Here is a 17,791-nt window from a genome sequence, read left to right on the forward strand (position 1 = left end):
AACTGACTGCAGCTTAGTGGATCTAGTTCCCTGGGGTAGATGACTAAATCCAAATGCCAATGATTTAATAAACTTGGGGGGGGGGGTGGTGTCTATAAATCAGTTCTGTGTTTGTTTTGGGTTTATTTTTCTTTACCCTGGAATTGGCTACGTTTTGGGACCTTGAAATGGGGCCAGTCTGAACGAGATTGCTTATGGCAGCATTCTTGGCTGTGTTTCACCTTGCTCCATGGGGTTGGGGGATGAGTTGTTTGCCATCCCTGCCCACTAATACTTGTCAGCTGTTCAGCAGAAGGACCTGTCTTGCCACAGAGGGACATTAGCTGATGTTGGTGCTTGCTTGTTGTATCTTTCAGGTTTCTCTGTGACAGTCAGAAGGATTTGGATGAGCTGCTGGATTGCCTGCACCCACAAGGAGTGAGAGAGAGCCAGCTGAAGGAGCGGCTGGAGAAAAAGTGAGCCTGCTTTGTCTCTGCCTTTGTGTGCCTCCTCAAAGTCGTGTCCTTGTCACACCAGGCCTTTCCATCTCTGAGCAGCCTTCTGCACTGTGCTTTGGTCCTGCCCTGATGAAGGAGGGAGGATATTGTGGGTGTGAAACAGCTGCTTTGCTTGGGCAGTGAGTGGAGGGGGGCAATCTCTTTTTCAGTGGTGCACAAGAAACAACAGGTTCAAGCTTGAACATAAATTTACCTCAGCATGAGGAGAAACCTCTTTACAGTGAGGGTGACAGAGCACTGGAACAGGCTGCCCAGGGGGGTTGTGGAGTCTCCTTCTCTGGAGACTTTCCAAACCCACCTGGATGTATTTCTGTGCAGACTACCCTAAGTGATCCTGCTCTGGCAGGGGATTTGGACTGGATGATCTCTGGAGGTCCCTTCCAACCTCTAATGTACTGTGATACTGTAACGGCAAGTTCTTGATCAGTAATGCTCTAAAGTGTGAAGAGGATCTGTCTCAGTCTGAGCTGCTCCTTGCAACTGGAAACCAAAGCAGTGCTGTTCCCCTCAGAGCCACAGCTGCCACCTGCTTTCAAGCAGCTTTCACAGGATGTTCTGCACTGGTGGAGCATGCAGATGATTATGGGCACCATTGTCTACCCAGTGCCTGCACAGCTCACAGGGCAGTGGCCTGTGTGTACTCAAAGGCTGGTTTTGATTTTCCAGGTATCAGGACATCACTCACTCTATCCATTTGGCACGGAAACAGAACTTGGGCCTGAAATCCTGTGATGGCAACCAGGAACTGCTGAACTACCTCCGGAGTGATCTAATAGAGGTTGCAACTCGGCTGCAAAAGGGAGGCCTGGGTTATGTTGATGTGACACCAGAATATGAAGCAAGAGTGAGTGAACAGGCAAAGTAATACTGAGCATGACAAGCACAAGCTGATCCTTTCTGTAGGAGGTCTTGAGTCTCCTGTTCTCCTTAGACAAGAGGATCAGACAGGTTTTTTTTCATGTCTTCTCTTTCTAAACTATTTAAGGATTGCATAGCTGCTAGACTGAGGTCATTTTGGTGTAGGTGGGTCATAATGTTGGAGCTGGGTGTCCTGCACAGCTGTTAAATTGTCCCATTTCCTGCATCTGGTGGTGGACTTCTTGATGGGTTGTTAGCAGAACATGCTGTAGCTCATTCTCAGCTTCTATGTCCAAGCCAACATGTCTTATTGAGACAGCACATTTACATTTTTGCAGTTGCTTTGGTTTTTTCAGAAGTTCAGACCATTTTAGGCTTGGGGTAATGATTGTGGCCCAGTTCCAGGACCTAAAGGATGTTTATGGGTATGTCAGCACAAGGAAGTTACTGTGCAGTGAATGAAAGCATGAATTCTTGGTGCTCTAGCTCATTCAGCCTAACTCACATGAGCTTTACCAGTGCACTGAGTGTCTTTAGGACAGGATGAATCTGCCTGATGTGGGTAAAGTGCACACTCCTGTGACTAGTCTGTGCTCCTCCTCCTCTAAGATGATGTTGTCTGGCTTTGGAATGGTTAGAGCTTTGTTTAAGCTGCATCCTGAGCCACTGCAGAGACTTCCTTGTGTAGATAAGGCCACAAGTGTTAAGAGGAGGGGAAAAACCAAAGTTGCTTAAGGAGTGAAAGAATGGCTTTGTGCTTGGCCATCATGGATTTGGGGTTGGGGGGGGTTTGAGGTGGGTTTTTAAAGGCATGATGCTTTTTTCTCAGCAGTGCTATGCATGATCATCAGCTATGTATGAACTCCAGCAGAAGCAGCAATATGCTGAGTCTGTAGCCAAGTATAGTAGATAACAGCACTGTGTTAAGTATCACATGCATCCATTTGCAGGCCAGACCCACCTAAGGCAGCATGGGGAGTGACACCCAACTGTTCCCATGCTGATCTTATGCTCTCTCTGACAGGTGTACTCACTAGAGAGCTTGAAGGAGTTTGGAGAGTGTGTGATTGCACTCCAAGCTGGTGTGGTTAAGAAGTTTCTGCAAGGTTTCATGGCCCCCAAGCAGAAGAGAAGGAAACATCAAGGAGAGGACTACATTGCCAAGACTGAGGAGATAGATGAAGACAAGAAAATGGCAGAAGAAGCTAAGGTATTGCTCACTTGAGGGCTCTGCTTTGGTCTTGTGATAGAACTCTTTGAGCAGGGACAATGCATTTCATCAGGTACTAAATCCTGAGCAGCTTTGCCCCATTCCAAGTTTGGAGTGCAGTGGGTTTGTTGTTTATGAGGCCAGGTGTTCCCTGCTCATGTTAAAGAGCAATAGTATGGGGAAAATAAAAACCATCCTGAAGGAATTACAGTACAGATTTCAGTGGTGCCAGTCTCAGCATCATGCAGGTCCTCTTCTGGACCACTGGTTTGTGCCCATGTCTCTGGAACGTTTATTTATTTATTCCTGCAGTGCTTTCTTACCTGACTCAGAGTTTTCTAAGACTTGTGGTGGTTTGTTTAGTTTTTGTTTTGGGGTGGTTGTTTTGTTTTGGGGTGGTTGTTTTGTTTTGGGGTGGTTGTTTTGGGGTTTTTTTTTTGCCTCAATTTATCTGGAACAAGCTTCCTTTTTTTTTTTTTTTTTTTTCCCCAAAGCAGAGAAGCTTTATAAATGACCTTGAAAGAGCAGTCTGGATCTTAGATATAGTTACCCAGTCAAAAAAAAATGACTTTCAGGCTTTTAAAGACAAATCCCCTGCCCAAGCCAAGAATTATGAAGTCTTTTAGAGCCAGAACTGCCCTGAGAGTACATAGCAGGTAAAATAGAGCATAACTGTACTGGAAAACCACACTTAATGTACTTACAGACTGTAGGAGTGAAATTGCAGTCCTGTGGTATGGTTATGTGTCATTTTCCCTGTGAGAAACAAGGTATGGCTTAATAGGCACCCGTTTGCTGACACAATTGTCTGCTCTGAGGGTTCCTGCTGGCTCAGCTACACAGACAGATCATGCTGCTGAGAGGCACAAGGTTATGCAGACTTGGCTTATAGCAGTTCCTGAAAATCAGTCTTGGGTCTATGTGTTTATGCAAAGGTTCCCATTTCCAGTGGCAGTAGCACTCTGGACTATCCCAGAGTAGGACAGGGAATCTGTGACCTCTTTGCAGAGTGACATTGGAGTATAACTGCTTCAGCACTCTGAAGAAAGGGGTAGGTTAATCCCCCTGCTACTTGCTGTCAGCAGTGCTTGCAAGGGAAAAGCCTAGGGCAGGGTCAGTCTGCACCTGCAGACAATACCACAAAGAGCAGCTTCACAACTCAGCAGTTACTGTTTCAGCTGTTCAGAGGGATTTCTGTCATCTTGGGATACCAGATGAGAGCTTTCTAGCTGGAGGTTTGTCCATCTTTACCGAAGCAGGAGGTTTTGTCACTCTGAAGTTGAAATGGGACTGAGGCTTTGTCTTTTAGTAGTATTTTTGTGGCCTTTCTTTTGTTTTCCCTGCTAGATTGCTCCTCTCCAGTCAGGAGGGTATTGAAGTAACTTCTTTCAGTCTCCTGTTTTGCCCAGTTGGCAGTCTGAACTCCCTTGATAATGGCACTGCTAAAATGCCATAGTCTCATGATGCTTGGGAAGCAAGGCTAAAAAATCTGTTAAATTCCACAGGCTTGGGGAGAAAAGTCTTCAGCAAAACCTGCCAACATCTTTTGCAGATTTATCTTGGCCCAGCAGTTCCCCCAGTATGTTAACAGCAAAAGCCATGGAACTGTTAGTTGGAAAATCAATTACCCAGTATGTGAAGCACCTCAACAATGCCCTGCAAAGAAATAGCACAGAGCTGTGTAATCTGCCACAGCAGACTGTGCAGGTTTCCGTTTGTCTTGAATATCTCAGGCTCCATGTCCCACACTAGCAATGGCAGCAGGGATGTTGGCATTTTAGAGCAGTTTGTGTATTTTTCCAAGCATCTAATATATGCTGTGCTTCCTCGGATTCAGGCTGGGGAGAATGTGCAACTCTGCAAAAATCCTGGTTTTGTTTGGCTCCCGAACTGCTGTCAGTTGCAGAGTTGAGATTTTCCCATCTGACACTTCAATGTTTTGTTTTTTCATTCTCCTGGGGTAGAAGAACATTCACTTGAGTCCTATTATGTCCCTGTCATGTCTAGGCTGTCACCTCATTGTTGTAAAGCAAAGGATTAACGTTGGAGTGGAACATGCGGTGGCTCTGGATTACTTCTCTGTTCTGATGCATTTCCGATTTACCACAAACTTTGTTTCTAAACCTCCAGAGCTGAGTTGGAGCTTTCACATGTGGCCTGCTATGTGCAGACCCCAGCAGTTGCCTTGGTGCAAATCTCAGGTTTAATGCTTTTGTCCCCACTTGCAGCTAATTCTGGGATTTCAGATGCGCTGAGGTCATCTTGTCTCAGGAAAGCAGCTGGTTTCGTTTTTGGGGCTCCCAAGTGCTTTGCCTGTCAAACCCAATTGTAGCTGATGTCACCTTTTGCCAGCTGAACAGCTCAGAGAACCAGGAGGACCAACCAAGCCTGTGGCAGGTCTTGCTGACGGTCTCAGTGTCTCTGCAGTACCCACTGGAGGGCAGCACAGCCTGCTCCAATCTACCACGCTGCCAGCTGTCTCCTAACTTTCATCCCGGTTTTGGTGTTTTTTGGGTTTGTTTGTTTGTTTGTTTGTTTGTTTGGTTTGGTTTGTTTTTTAACAGGGCTAGATTTCTGCCTTTTATTTTCTTAGCCTGCTGATTATTTGGGTTAGACTTTCAGAGCAAGAATTTAGTGGAGTTCACGTAGGTTGTTTCAGCCTGGCCGTGAAATGCAAAAGAACTCTACTGTTAGGGACAAACTGCCTGCTCCAGTGAGGCTGGGGATGGATAAACCACAAACAGGACTGCTGAGGCTACATGGAAGGAAAGAAACACAGAGTCGAGCTTTGCTTATGAAGGGCCCCAGCTCTAAAGGATATAAAACCACCTTCAGGCTGCAGGGAGCTGCATCTGTCTGTGTGCTTGGTTGTAAGTTGTTTGGTCTGTCCGCAGGTCGCTTCAGCCACGGAGAAGTGGAAGACAGCAATCCGTGAGGCCCAGACCTTCTCCCGCATGCACGTGCTGCTCGGGATGCTGGATGCCTGCATCAAGTGGGATATGTCTGCAGAGAATGCCAGGTGCAAAGTGTGTCGCAAGAAAGGTAGGAATTCCTGCCCCACACTGTCACCTCTCCGTGCCCTGCTGAGCCAATGCACCCTCCTAGTCTGCCCCCTCTGGCTCTGCCCTGAGTGTTGGCCATCAGGATTTGCAGTCAGAAGAGTTGGTTTCACAGAAGCATTTGACCCTGGTGCCAATAAACTCTTCTTACAAAACCAGGGCATGGTCTTGCAGAACGTTGTGGAGCTGCTATCCCCTGGATATTTAGGGTACTTGGATACAAGCCATCCACAAATCCTTCTGGAAATACTTGTGCCACTGTCCATTCCCTGGTTTAGTTTTGAGTTGGAATGGTCTTTGGGTCTTTCAGCCTTGTCAGTCAATCTCATCTTTTACAGAAGGGAACGAGCAAGGAGAAGATGGGAAGGTTGTTGCCAAATGGGGGAGAGCAAGGTGGGATTTTTGAGGCTAACCTGGGAGTGGAACTGCTCAATGAGCTGGAAGCCTTACTAGCTGGGGAAGTAACCAAATCACAGAATGCTAGGGGTTGGAAGGGACCTCCAGGGATCATCAAGTCCAATAGGTGGCAAGGGACTGCCTTTTCTGCATGCACTATAGGGTGAAGGACTTCAGAGTCTTGCAGGTGGAGAGGGAAGTAGTAGAAAGGGTGTCACCAAAGCGTCAGCATTTATTCTGCCATAACCTCTCCTTTTGGATGGAAGCCTGGGAGAAAGAGCTTGGTAGAACATTCTGCCTCATCATGTGCTTGTTGTCTCACTTTCTATTTGCTGAGACACTAGTGGGAATGAGGGCAGGCAGACCTCTGAGGGAGTGCTGGGCCACTTTTGTTTACCAAGGCTATGCCATCCACCTTTTGAAAGAAATTAAGGGCTGAACTGGTGCAAAAGCCTCCTTCACTGTGGAGCCTCAGGGATATTCCAAACCAATTCAAAAACTGCTGTTGAGAGGGGATTCTAGGATGTGAGAAGGGGATCACCTGAGGCCAACAGATTAGTTTCACAGAATTTAAGAGCTGGGATGTTAGAGAATGAGATGTACTGGCAAGCTCTCTGCACTTGCTTTTTTTTTTTTTTTTTTTTTTTTCTTCTTCAGTAAATGAAATAGCTGGCTCAGGACTGTCTCCCTCTTTCCCTGCATCAGTGAGAAGCACAGAGAGACTAGTTCTGCTGCATACTGATTTTTCTCTGGGGGTTTGCTACCTTAAGTAGAAAGAAGATGCTGTGCAGGTTGACCAGACTGAGGCTAAAATAAAACTGGCTGTGTTTATAGCTTCTTGCTGTGTTTGCCTTGAGATTTAGCATGGGTGGAACCTATTTGGCAGGCTGCTACCTTTTCCTCACATGAAATCTTTGCAGGGCACTGGGCTTTGCATTGTTTTGCTTGTTTATTTTTAAACCTTGCTGGTTTCCACTGCAGTGGTGGAAGCGAGGAGGAAGGGTCCCTGCCGTCAGATGGTACTTTGCCATCTCTCTCTTGCTTTGTCCTGACCCCCAGCACTGCAGCAGCTTCTGCTTTAAGTTGAGCAAGGCTGTGGCAGTCGTTACAAGTAAGCTGCCCCTCTCCTAGGTGAGGATGACAAGCTGATCCTGTGTGATGAGTGTAACAAAGCCTTCCACCTCTTCTGCCTGCGGCCGGCGCTCTACGGGATACCGGAGGGTGAATGGCAGTGCCCTGCGTGCCAGCCTTCCACTGCCAGGCGCAGCTCACGAGGCAGGTGGGTGACCCTCCTCTCCTTTGCACCACCACTGGTGCACTGCTCCTGCCATGCCTTTCACAAGACAACCAAACCAGTCTGAAACCAAAGGTTGGAAATGGCCTGGTGAGCTTGGTGCCACTGGAACAACAGAAAAGGAGGGGTTTTGGGGCTGTTGCTTCAGCACTCCTGGGTTGTACTGACTCATGGCAGCTTCAGCAGTTTTAACCAAGTTAGCAATGAAAACACTCACAAAACATCAACCAAAATGAGATGCACTAAGGGCTGTTGTTTCCTCTGAGCTGGCTTGCTTTTTCACAGCAGTGTAGTTGGTAGCACTGCAGCTCCGTAGTCCCCTGGGCTAAGTTACTGTTGTGTTCTTGGCAGACCAGAGGTTACTTCAGGCTGCAGTTTAGCCACTGCTGTGCTACTTAAAATCAGCCCACAAAATGCCACTCTGATGTTTTTCTGGACCTGCTAAACCCTAACAAGGCAAGAGTTTTTAGGGCTACAGAGGGAACAGGATTTGAGGAGGAATTGTTCTGTGCAGGAGAAATCAGTAGCTGCCTGCTGACAGCGAGGGGTTGAAGAGCTTTTTGAACTACAGGCTGAAAGTTAAATGTGTGTGAGATGTATTTTTCTGTTTCCAATGTATGTCCTCTGCTGATTGGGACTCTGTGCTGCATCTACCTGCTTGTCAGTGAGGTGAGGCTATCAAATGGCATCTGAAGCATAAGCAGTCAACAGATCCTCCCTTCCAGAGCAGCAGCACAATGAGAGGTGTACCAGCTTGTAACGTGCAGGTGGTGTATGGCCTTAAAAGTATTACTTACTCCCTGGGCACCATTTAAGAGTTCGTAAGGCTTGTACAAAAGTGACAGGGCTTCAGTGCAGCTGTTCCTGCCTGAGATCATAGTTTCTTTGATGTGCCAGAGTCACCTGCAAGCTGCTTGGCTCCTGGATGGGAGCCATCAGGTGGGGGAACACCTGTCTTGTTATCTGCTTTCTGCTCTTGTCATCTTAGCTGAGGCAGGGGAAAAATGTCAGCCTGGGAGCACTTTCCCCCATTATTGTGGTAGCTTATTCTTATTCCTTTTACAGCTCAAGATCCTCTTTCTCCAGAGGATTGAGACTCCCACAGCAGCTTTGCCTTTGTCCCCTTTTGCCTATGCAAGCTGTTTTCCTTTTCCTGGTTTTGTAATGGTTTGAATGCTTTAACAGACACGTGCAGCAAGTTAGAACTGTCCTGAGCAAGGAGTCTTGTGGCTTCTGACATCAGGACATGAGAATCCAGATGCTCAGCTCATTAGTAAATACAAGCTTAGCTGTGACTAATACCAAATGAGGACTGTTTCCTATAGTGCACAAGCATGTGGTATGACATTAGAAAGAGATAATGGGAAAATATTCTAGCAGAAGCAAAAATCCCAAACCCTTTTGAAACTCCTCAGGCCAGGCCTGCAGACCTGGATCAGCAGCACATCGTCTCAGGGAGGAGTGAATTGCACAGCAATCAAAATCTTTAAATCTGTAATCACATGGTCAAGGTGCCTAGAACAGCAGAAAAAAAAAACCACAGATAGAGCTGTTGAGGATTTTTCAGCCCAGATGTTGAGACAATAGCCTGGGAAGTGCCCTTTTAGCTGTAGCTACCACTTGATACTGTCTGGAATACAGTAAACTGCTTCAGTCTGAGACAGGGTTTTTATTTCACACTGAGGTGGTCAGCATGTCTCTGCCTAGGAACTAACAGGAAAGAGGGCCCAGGGCCTCTGATGCCCAGGCTCTGGTACAACAAATGCCTTTACGTGCCTTACTCTAGGAGCTATGCAGAGGATTCTGCTGAGGATGAAGGTGAAGAAGGTGAGGAAGCTTCTGATGAACCAGATGCTGAAGAGGAAGAGGAGGAGGAAGAAGATTATGAAGTTGCTGGACTGAAATGTAAGGCTTTGACCATGCAGGAAAGTAACAAAAAACGTTAAGCCTCTGCCTTCAGTGTCCAAAGTCTTGATCCCGTTTGGGAGTTGTGCTTTTCCTCATACAGAACAGGTTCTTGCTCAGAAACTCTGGGAGATGATGTCACAGGGGAAGGCTGTGGTTGTGCTGTGCATTACATGGGCAGCTGGAGTGACCTCTTGTGTAGGGTCAGCACTAGCAGCAATTCAAATTGTGGTGAGCTCTCACTGGCTGCCCAGCCAGGCCCCTGGGGACATTGCTGAGGCCACGGGGAGTGCTGAGGGGCAGTGAGCAGAGCCTGCAGCAGGGCAGAGCGTGGCAACAGTGTTATCAGTTACTGGTGCTGGCAGTCTGCACCTCCAGGGTTTGTAGGTTAACTGAACCGCTGTTGATAAGTGCTTATGGAGCTTTAACCACGACCCCCCCTCCTTGCTTTTTCTGTTCCCACCAGCTCATAGCCTCTGAAGTGCAGGATTTCTAATGATTTGGCAAGGAGGTGTTTCCCAGCAGCAGGACTGGCACTTCCTCTGCCCATTCCTGTGGGAAGGCACAGCTCTCAAGGTGCACTGTGGCCTCAAGTGCCAGCACCCTTTGGTTGCATACAGAGACCACTCAGGATGCATTGCTGGCTTATTCCTGGGCAGCTGAGTGGAATAAAAGAACATTTTTTTGGATTCCTCAATGACTGCTTCTCCACTAAACCACTCTGCAGTTTGTGTGTCCGCTTTGTTTTTAAGGGAATTTGACTCTGTCTCACTTGGGCAACTCAATGCACTGAAGAGATCAGTCTTGGAATGGCACACTGCCAGCCTTTGCTTTCTGTCAAAATGCCCTTGACTGACATAAAATTAACTTCAAATTGTCTTAACCAGGGCAGATGGTGGAATCTGGAGCCCAAAGCCCAGAGGATTATCCCACGTTCTTTCAAGGGTTTCTGTCCAGGTCTCTCAGCCTCGATTCCCTGGCTTTATTCTGGTTTCAGGGATGTTCACTGATACCCTGGCTGTGTACACTGCTTGTTGTTCTGTGGTGTATCCATGTCCACACTTGGAGCCCGTTCAGCCTGTGTTGCACGGCCAAGTCAGGAGCTGAGCCAAGCTTTCCAAACAATAGCAAAAGAGGGTTCGAGTCACTAAAAATAAAAGCACTAAAATGCAACCCCCTGGTTTTAAAGAGCATTAACATGGAAAGGTCAGGGTGGAAAACTTTTTTTTTTTTTTTTTTTGTTTTAACAGAGAAGTCCCATTAATCCTGGTGGCGTTTATCCTGAGGGATAGACCCTAGAATGTTGGATTGTCAGACATCTAACACGTGCCACACGCTTGCCACACAAGCGGAGCGACAGCAGGCGGATGTCCCCCGGCCCCGCCGCGCGCCGGGGGGGCCCTGCAGCTTTGATTTATTGGGCAGGCCTGGATTAGATGAAGCGCTGCAGCACGCTTGGAGGGATGCAGCTTGCTCAGGCTCTTGTGGCCAGGTGGAAAGAGCATGGCCTGGGGAAAGAAAACCCAACCCGTTCTGCTGATACAGAGGGGGCCACGGGAGAAACTCAAGCCAGGGGGATGCGTCAGCACACTTGCGCCGCCATCAGCGGAGGGCTCTGACAGGCAGCCTGACCAAGCAGGCCGAGTGCCTTCCCTGGGGATCTACTGCAGCAGCCAGGGGCTTGGGGAATGAAATCCCATTGTTTCCCACTTGCAGCACGTGGAGCAGCTCCCGGCTGCAGTAACCTGACACTCCCCCTGCACACAGTTTGCATTTCAGGGCGGGGGGGGAGCGGTTAACAACTGGCTTATCCCACTGTGTGGGCCGCTTGGAAAAGCCCCCAGCCCCAGGCCAGTAAGGAGCACAGGAAACTGGGCAAACTGCAAGTTTTCTGTTCCTGGTGCTCTCAGAAGGGGTGTTGCAGTTGAGACACTGACCTTGCATTACTTCCTCTGCCCTTCCATCAAGTCCCAGTGTGTCAGGGTCTCAGCACATGGGTTCTGCAGGCTGAGGGGGATTGTGTTGCAGCCCTTAAGCAAGCTGTACCTGTGACTGAGGAGCTTGGAAGCTCCCAGTTCACCTTGGAGTTCGAGGGTCTGCCAGTGCTGTTGGCTAACCTGTGTGACCACCCTTTGACAGAAAGCTGTTGCCAGGCAGCAGTGGCCTCTCTTTGGACAGGAGGTGATTACCCTCCTGTCTCACTGGAGAGGGTATCAAGAGCTGACACAAGCATGTGCTGGGTGAGGACAGGCTGACGAGAAGCTGGGTCACAGAATCACGGAGTGGTGGGAGTTGGAAGGGGTCTCTGGGGATCATCTAGTCCAACCCCCTGCTAAAGCAGAGTCAGCCAGAGCAGGTTGCCCAGGATCACAATGTCCAAGAGGTATCTCTGCAGAGACTCCACAAAAACCTCTCTGGGCTGCCTGATTCAGTTCTCCCTCACAGGAAAGAATTTTTTCCTTATGATAATATAGAACCTGCTGGGTTGCAGTTTGTGCCTATTGCCACTTAGCCTGTCACTGAGCACTACTGAAGAGCCTGGCCCCATCCTCTTGACTCCCACCCTTTAGACATTGATAAGTCCTGAGAGGGGTGGTTGCAGTTGTCTGTGGGTTCACTGGGGGTTCACCAGCTCCCTTCTGCCTTGGGCAAAGGGCTGGTGATCTCTGCTTTCAGGTTAAACCATTCCTCTAAGCCTGTGGCTTCTGTGTTTCAGTGAGACCCAGGAAGGCAGCCCGGGGCAAGCAGAGCACAGCCATGTACTCCTCGAGGCAGGGAAGGCACCAAAGGAAGAAGCAATCACTGCACCCTGCCAGGGGACCCCGGCAGAGGGCTGCACCTGTCAACGGCGCAGACATTGATGAGCTGGTAAGAGGCAAATTGCTCCCTGGAGGCTGCTCACATCATGAGTTATAAACAAACAGGTGTCACACTTCCTCCCCTCCCCTTCCCAAAGCTATACCCTGGATCATGCTGTGAGACCCGGGCTGGGCTGGGGCAGGCTAACAAAGGAGCCATATCCTCAAGGACCTGCTGCAAAGGGAGCACAGCTATGCCAGGCATCTTTCCCCAGCAGCTTTCACACATTGTCCCCCTTGAGTAGCAGGCAGCCTGCAGCTTGTTAAAGGGTTTTAAATAGTACCCATATGTCTCTGCAGAGAGGTGGGGGCCTGAGGGGGTCCTGCACAGTCAGAGAATGCCAGCAATGTTGGACTCTTGCTCCCCAGCCTTGGCTGTTTTCTGACAGTTGTTGTCCGTATGGTCACTCCCCAACCTCCAGGACATAATTTGTCTGGTTTAGGTTTCACTTGACATTGAAAGAATAAAACAGAGCAATCGTGTGTGTGTGTGCGCGTGCATGCTAGGCAGGGTGGAGCTGCCCCGTGCTGTTAGTCCTGGGGAGGGACACAGCACAGGGGATGTGTGAGGATACTCTAGCCCCATGGGCCATGTCACAAGCCTTTGCTAGATCTGCCACTCACCAGGGCTGGTAGTGCTGGTGTATCCTGTCACTCTTTGTGAGCAGTCCAGATCATGGGCTTTGAGGTCACCACTGGTTATGCTGGGTGTGGATGGGCTGCCCAGTGTATCTACAGTGTCCTTTTAGCTCGTCTGTGCTACAGATAGGAGGATGATCAAACCAGCAGGCCCAGCATGGGCTGCAGCAGTCAGCTCAGAAGGATATTCAGGTGGGGAGAATCTTACTGGAACAACTGGGTCAGGGTCTCTGTCAAAATACAGCCTTGGGGAAGAGAGCTCTGCTAGGACTTGGGGAAGAGACTGAAGCTGGCTCAGGAATAGTGCCCTGCGTGGTGGAGCCTTCCCACCATCTGACATACCCTAAGCAGTGCTGCTTCACAAGGGCCAAGGGGATGTCCCTGTGCTGGTGGCTGACCTGCTGCAGTTCCCTGGGCAAGTAGCTGACCTTGTGTACAGGACAGCAGCGCTGGAGGCATCAGCTGCTCTCTGGTATTTAAACCGGCAGGGTCGGCTCTGCAATGCCAGTGCCGCAGCCTCTCTCCCTCTGCCTCCTGTGTGCTGCCTGCCAGGGACTCGGAGGAGGCAAGGAGGGGGAATTCACCCTCTCCATTTGCTGTCGTTTATTCTTTGGCTACTTGTTTTGACCATGCTGTCTTTGAACCTCTCTTGAAAAAGCTTGGTGCCCCCAGAGAAATGCCAGGCTGCTGGCGAGGTCTTCCAACTAGAGCTTCTGGATGGGGTTCCTCTTCTTGTGACTCAAGCTGCCACTGCATATCTTGGCTGCTGCCATCAAAAGTCCTGCAGCAGAGCAGTTTGCCTCTTGATTATTGTGGAAGATGGCTTCATCTGAAAGATGAACTTTGCTTCTGCAGAAACACTACTACATATCCCCAACCATTGAGACACCAGCTTGTAAGATGCAGGATTGACAAGAAAATCTCAGCTGAGACCCAGCCTGCAAACTGTTTGCTGCTCACTAAAGCCCATAGCAGTTGCCTCCTTTTAACAGCATCCTTTGTGTGGGCAGGTCCTCCAAACCAGGAAGATGACACGGCGCCAGAACCTCGAGTTGCAGAAGTGTGAGGAAATCCTCAGCAAGCTGATCAAGTACCGCTTTAGCTGGCCCTTCAGGTGAGGGCAGGTGGCCTCCTCCTCCTCCATGGGCACAGGGCTGTCTGCAGGCAGTGTGTAGGTGTGGGTCGGCCGTGCTGCAGTCCTGCCTGATCCACTCGCTGGCTGCAAGGGTTCCAAAAGCAAGTTAGGGGTGGGAAGAAAGGGAATGAGCCTGCTCCTGAAGAAATCGCCATGCTCTCACTCCTTGGCTGGACTGAAGCTGTGGTGCCCTCCCGAGGTGGTGTGACAGGGGGTGGCAGGCTGTGGGCCAAAGAGGGGAGGCTGGGATGGGTGCTTTCTGCAGGGCACTCTGTAGGTGATGTGATGCAGAGGTGACCATGGAACGGGCTGCCAAGGGAGGTGGGGGAGTCATCGTCCCTGAGAGTGTTTAAAATAAGACTGGATGAGGCACTTAGTGCTGTGGTTTAGTTGATTAAATGGTGTTGGGTGATAGGTTGGACTTGATGGTCTCAAAGGTCTTTTCCAACATGGGTGATTCTGTGATATCTGCCATGTTCCTGTGCCTGGACCAGCCCTTTGTGCAGAAGGACAAGCTGCTGCCCTTCATCTGTCCATCATCAGGCCGTGGCCACTGTGGGGCTGTCATGTCCGTAGCTCTGGGGGGGTGCTGCCTGGGCTGGCTCCAGCGCTGGGGGGGTGCAGGTCAGGGCTGCCACTCGAGCGTGGGGGGTGGGGGCGATCCCTGCTCCTCTGCAGCTCCCCGGGGCCAACGTTTCCCTCCTATCTTTGTGGCTCTTCGTTTGGCAGGGAGCCAGTGACCACGGAGGAAGCTGAAGATTACTTTGAGGTCATCAGCAGCCCTATGGACTTCCAGACTATGCAGAGCAAGTGCTCTTGTGGCGATTACCGCTCGGTGCAGGAGTTCCTCTCCGACATGAAGCAGGTGTTCTCCAACGCCGAGTGCTACAACCAGAACGGCAGTCACGTACTGTCCTGCCTGGAGAAGACAGAACAGTGTTTGATTGACATGGTGCACAAACATCTGCCTGGCCACACGTATGCACGCAGGAAACGCAAGAAGCTCTCTGCCAGGTGCCAGGAACTGGAGGAGCAAGAAGAGGACAGTGAGTCGGAGCCCCTTGAACATTCCCGAGGGCGGAAAAGGAAGAAATGAGGGATGGGGAGACTAAGGGAGAGAGACAGAGCTGGAGCAGGCCTTCTGGTGCTGCTGGGCAGCAGGATGGGTTGTCTGGAGGGAGCTGGGAAGCAACAGGCACTTCTCTATTAATCCAGCCTTCCCTTTGGCCCAGCCTCGTTTTCATTTTTCTGCAATTTCCTCAAGTATTTGGTCATCCACTGAGTGAGCAGAGATGACTTGACTGCTTCCTGCAAAATCGACAAAGCTCTTCACAAGTCTGTCCTGCTAGGAGGGGAAGGTGGGAGGGCAAAGGGAGGGCCTGGCCAAAGCCTGGCTGGGCAGAGGAGAGCATGAAGCCTACCCCAGCTCGGGCACTGTCGGATGAGCCATTTCCTCCCCTCTGTGAGCAGCCAGCACCAGAGCACGGCAGGACCTCAGCCATCCACAGCCTGTGATGTGAAACCAGCCTGGAGCTGGGGCAGGGAGGGATCAGATTGCTTCACCGAAAGGACTGGGTGCCATCAGGCCAATGGGCTGCTAGTTCTTGTATGTATATATTTATATGGTGTTAATTTTGAGCCCCCACTGGAGGGCTGCATAGGACGAGCAAGCACTTACATTTATGGAGTTGCAGCTTTCACCAGCATCCTAACACAACTGGCTTTGAGGTGCTCTTGCTTTGCCCCTCTCTCTTCTCGGGGAACGAGCTCCGGAGCTTCGTGCTCTCAAGAGGCTCCTTCTAAGCTCAGCTCTTCACTTGTACTCACTGGAGGCAGATGGCTTCCCTGCTCGCCTTGAACAGCACACAGTCACATAGCCCCTTGGATGAACCGAGTGCCAGAAGCATAGTGGAGAGCACGGTGTTTCTGCACGCCCCATGGGGAGGGAGTTGCAGGGCAAGGGGAGCAGCAGAAACTTCTGTGTAACTTTTTAAATTAATTTTCTAGCTGAAAGTGGCTGGTTTCTAGCTGTGATCTTGTACAAAGAACACCTGTAAGATACAGTTGTCTTGCTTGGGCACATGTACAGTTTATATGAAATCGTGTTTGCTTTATATTTCCCCCCCCCCTCCCCTCTCTCTTTACAACTGATTTTCCTACCAGTAGCTGGAGTCACACTGGGGGACTTGTTGGCAGGGGTCTCCCAGCCCCTCTCTGGGCACGCTCTCACCATGTTTTCTAGTGACACCTCCCCTAGCTCACCTCCCTCATGCTCTGCCAGCACACACCGGCCAACCAGCCCTGTCCTGCTGGGTCCTGCCAGCCAAGGTATGGACTTTTCCCTTAGAAAAGGAGGTGTCTTTACAGCACCTCTCCCTCTCCATTGTGCCAGGTTTTGATCATACAATCAGGGCTTGATTTTTTTTTTTTTTTTTTAATTATTATTCTAATAAGTCATCAATTTGGAACAAACCAGCCCACGGGATTGCTCTGTACTGCTTTTGTAACAGAGAAACAAAGGCAGCCATGGCAGCTCCTGTGATTGGAGAAGAAAAGAAATGATCAGTTTAAAATTGCAGCCTAGTTTGGTGGACTTTTTATGGGTTGTTTGTTTTGGGTTTGTATTGCTTTGTTTTTAACAGGTTATTCCTATTCAGTTCTGGACTGTCAATGGCTGCAGAGACTAATCAGGTTTCCAGCCACTTCCCCTCTCCCCAGCCTCAGCTCCCTGCCCCACAGAATAGCACTGACGTTTGTATTTCACACGTCCACCTCCCCCTCCAGAGGCTTTGTTTTGTCCTGTTCATAGAGAACATTTTCTGCAGGTCCCACACAGTAAAACCTTTGGAACTGTTCGTTTTTTGGTTGAGTTTTTTGGTTTTGTTTTTTTTTTTTTTTTAAGATAAATGTCATGTGGGGGGAGGGGGTTTCTGCTAAGGGCTGTACTTGTAATAAATTGGAAACTTCAAAATAAACATTATGTACTTGTGTTTGTAAAACCTGCTTCTTGTGGAGAGTCCTTTGCAGCTGCCCCGTGTTCATGTGGGGGTCTAGGGGGGTCTCCCCACTGCCATCCCCACAGCTCCCGTCAGATGTGGTACCACTGCCTTCTGGAGGGGAAATGGAGCTGCAGAGCGTGGTCAACAGTACAGCAAGTCTGGGTCAGGTCCTTTACAGCTCTAAAGAACCATCTTCTAGGCTCAGCTTTGGTTACCCCAGCCCCTGGGCTGTGCCTCAGCTCCCAGTATTGGGGCCAGGTTGGGCCATGCCCTCTGTGGCAGGGCTGCTGTCTCACACCACCGTTCTCCCTGAGCTTTGCTGGGCAGGAGCTGATGTGCTGGCTGGACACATGTGCTCTGAGCTGGCCTATGCATCATCCTCCCCAGAGCTGGGGGAGGGAGCTGTGCTCTTCCAGGCCCTGGACAGAGGGAGGTCACTGGGAGGAGGGAGCAGTCCTAGGGCTGACCACCTGTTTTGGTGCCTTATCTCCTATGGGCTGCTTGTGTGACACTTGCTCTTCTGCCACAGCATGCAGGGTGGCACTGGGGAGCTCTCCTGAAGGGACTGCAAGGTGAGGGGGAAGTTGGGATGTCTCTGCTCTTTCACCCTGGTGTTCCCTGGCACACTGGCCATCAGAACTGTTCCCCTTGTCTGGTTGATGTGTTTTGCAACCACAGCCTTGGTTGCTGCAGCCCAGAGATTGGAAAGGACCATTGTAGTTGTCTCTGCAGGCAGGATTCCCAGCCCACCCTCCTGCTCTCTTGCAGCCTGGCAGGGACATGCTGGGCTCTGCTGTGGTCTTCAAAGGCAGCATACAGGCTGGGGAGGTGCTGAACACCCCATCCTCTGTGGAAACATGCTTTGGTCAAAGTTCTGCCAGTGCCGCAATGCCAGGGGGTGATGGTTTCCTGGGTGTCTTCATCATCCTCCTTGCTCAGCA

General features: G+C 50.0%; 1 protein-coding gene across 3 annotated transcripts in view; it reads left to right on the top strand.

Moving 5' to 3' along the window:
• The window catches only part of BAZ1B (bromodomain adjacent to zinc finger domain 1B), a 49,387-nt gene extending 32,672 nt beyond the window's left edge, over positions 1-16,715 (top strand). For 2 of the 3 annotated variants that reach the window (XM_054394431.1, XM_054394430.1), the window contains 9 exons: positions 357-455; positions 1,164-1,341; positions 2,380-2,565; positions 5,460-5,607; positions 7,152-7,299; positions 9,101-9,219; positions 11,936-12,087; positions 13,727-13,830; positions 14,581-16,715. In XM_054394431.1, the coding sequence (XP_054250406.1) occupies positions 357-455; positions 1,164-1,341; positions 2,380-2,565; positions 5,460-5,607; positions 7,152-7,299; positions 9,101-9,219; positions 11,936-12,087; positions 13,727-13,830; positions 14,581-14,947 (1,501 nt within the window). In that variant the 3' untranslated portion in view covers positions 14,948-16,715. The remainder of the gene's footprint in view (positions 1-356; positions 456-1,163; positions 1,342-2,379; positions 2,566-5,459; positions 5,608-7,151; positions 7,300-9,100; positions 9,220-11,935; positions 12,088-13,726; positions 13,831-14,580) is intronic. The other variant, XR_008489395.1, reaches the window with a different exon arrangement.
• Positions 16,716-17,791: the final 1,076 nt, after the last annotated feature.

The sequence above is a fragment of the Indicator indicator genome, chromosome 30 (genome assembly GCF_027791375.1).
Source record: "Indicator indicator isolate 239-I01 chromosome 30, UM_Iind_1.1, whole genome shotgun sequence".
Classification (NCBI taxonomy): Eukaryota; Metazoa; Chordata; class Aves; order Piciformes; family Indicatoridae; genus Indicator; species Indicator indicator.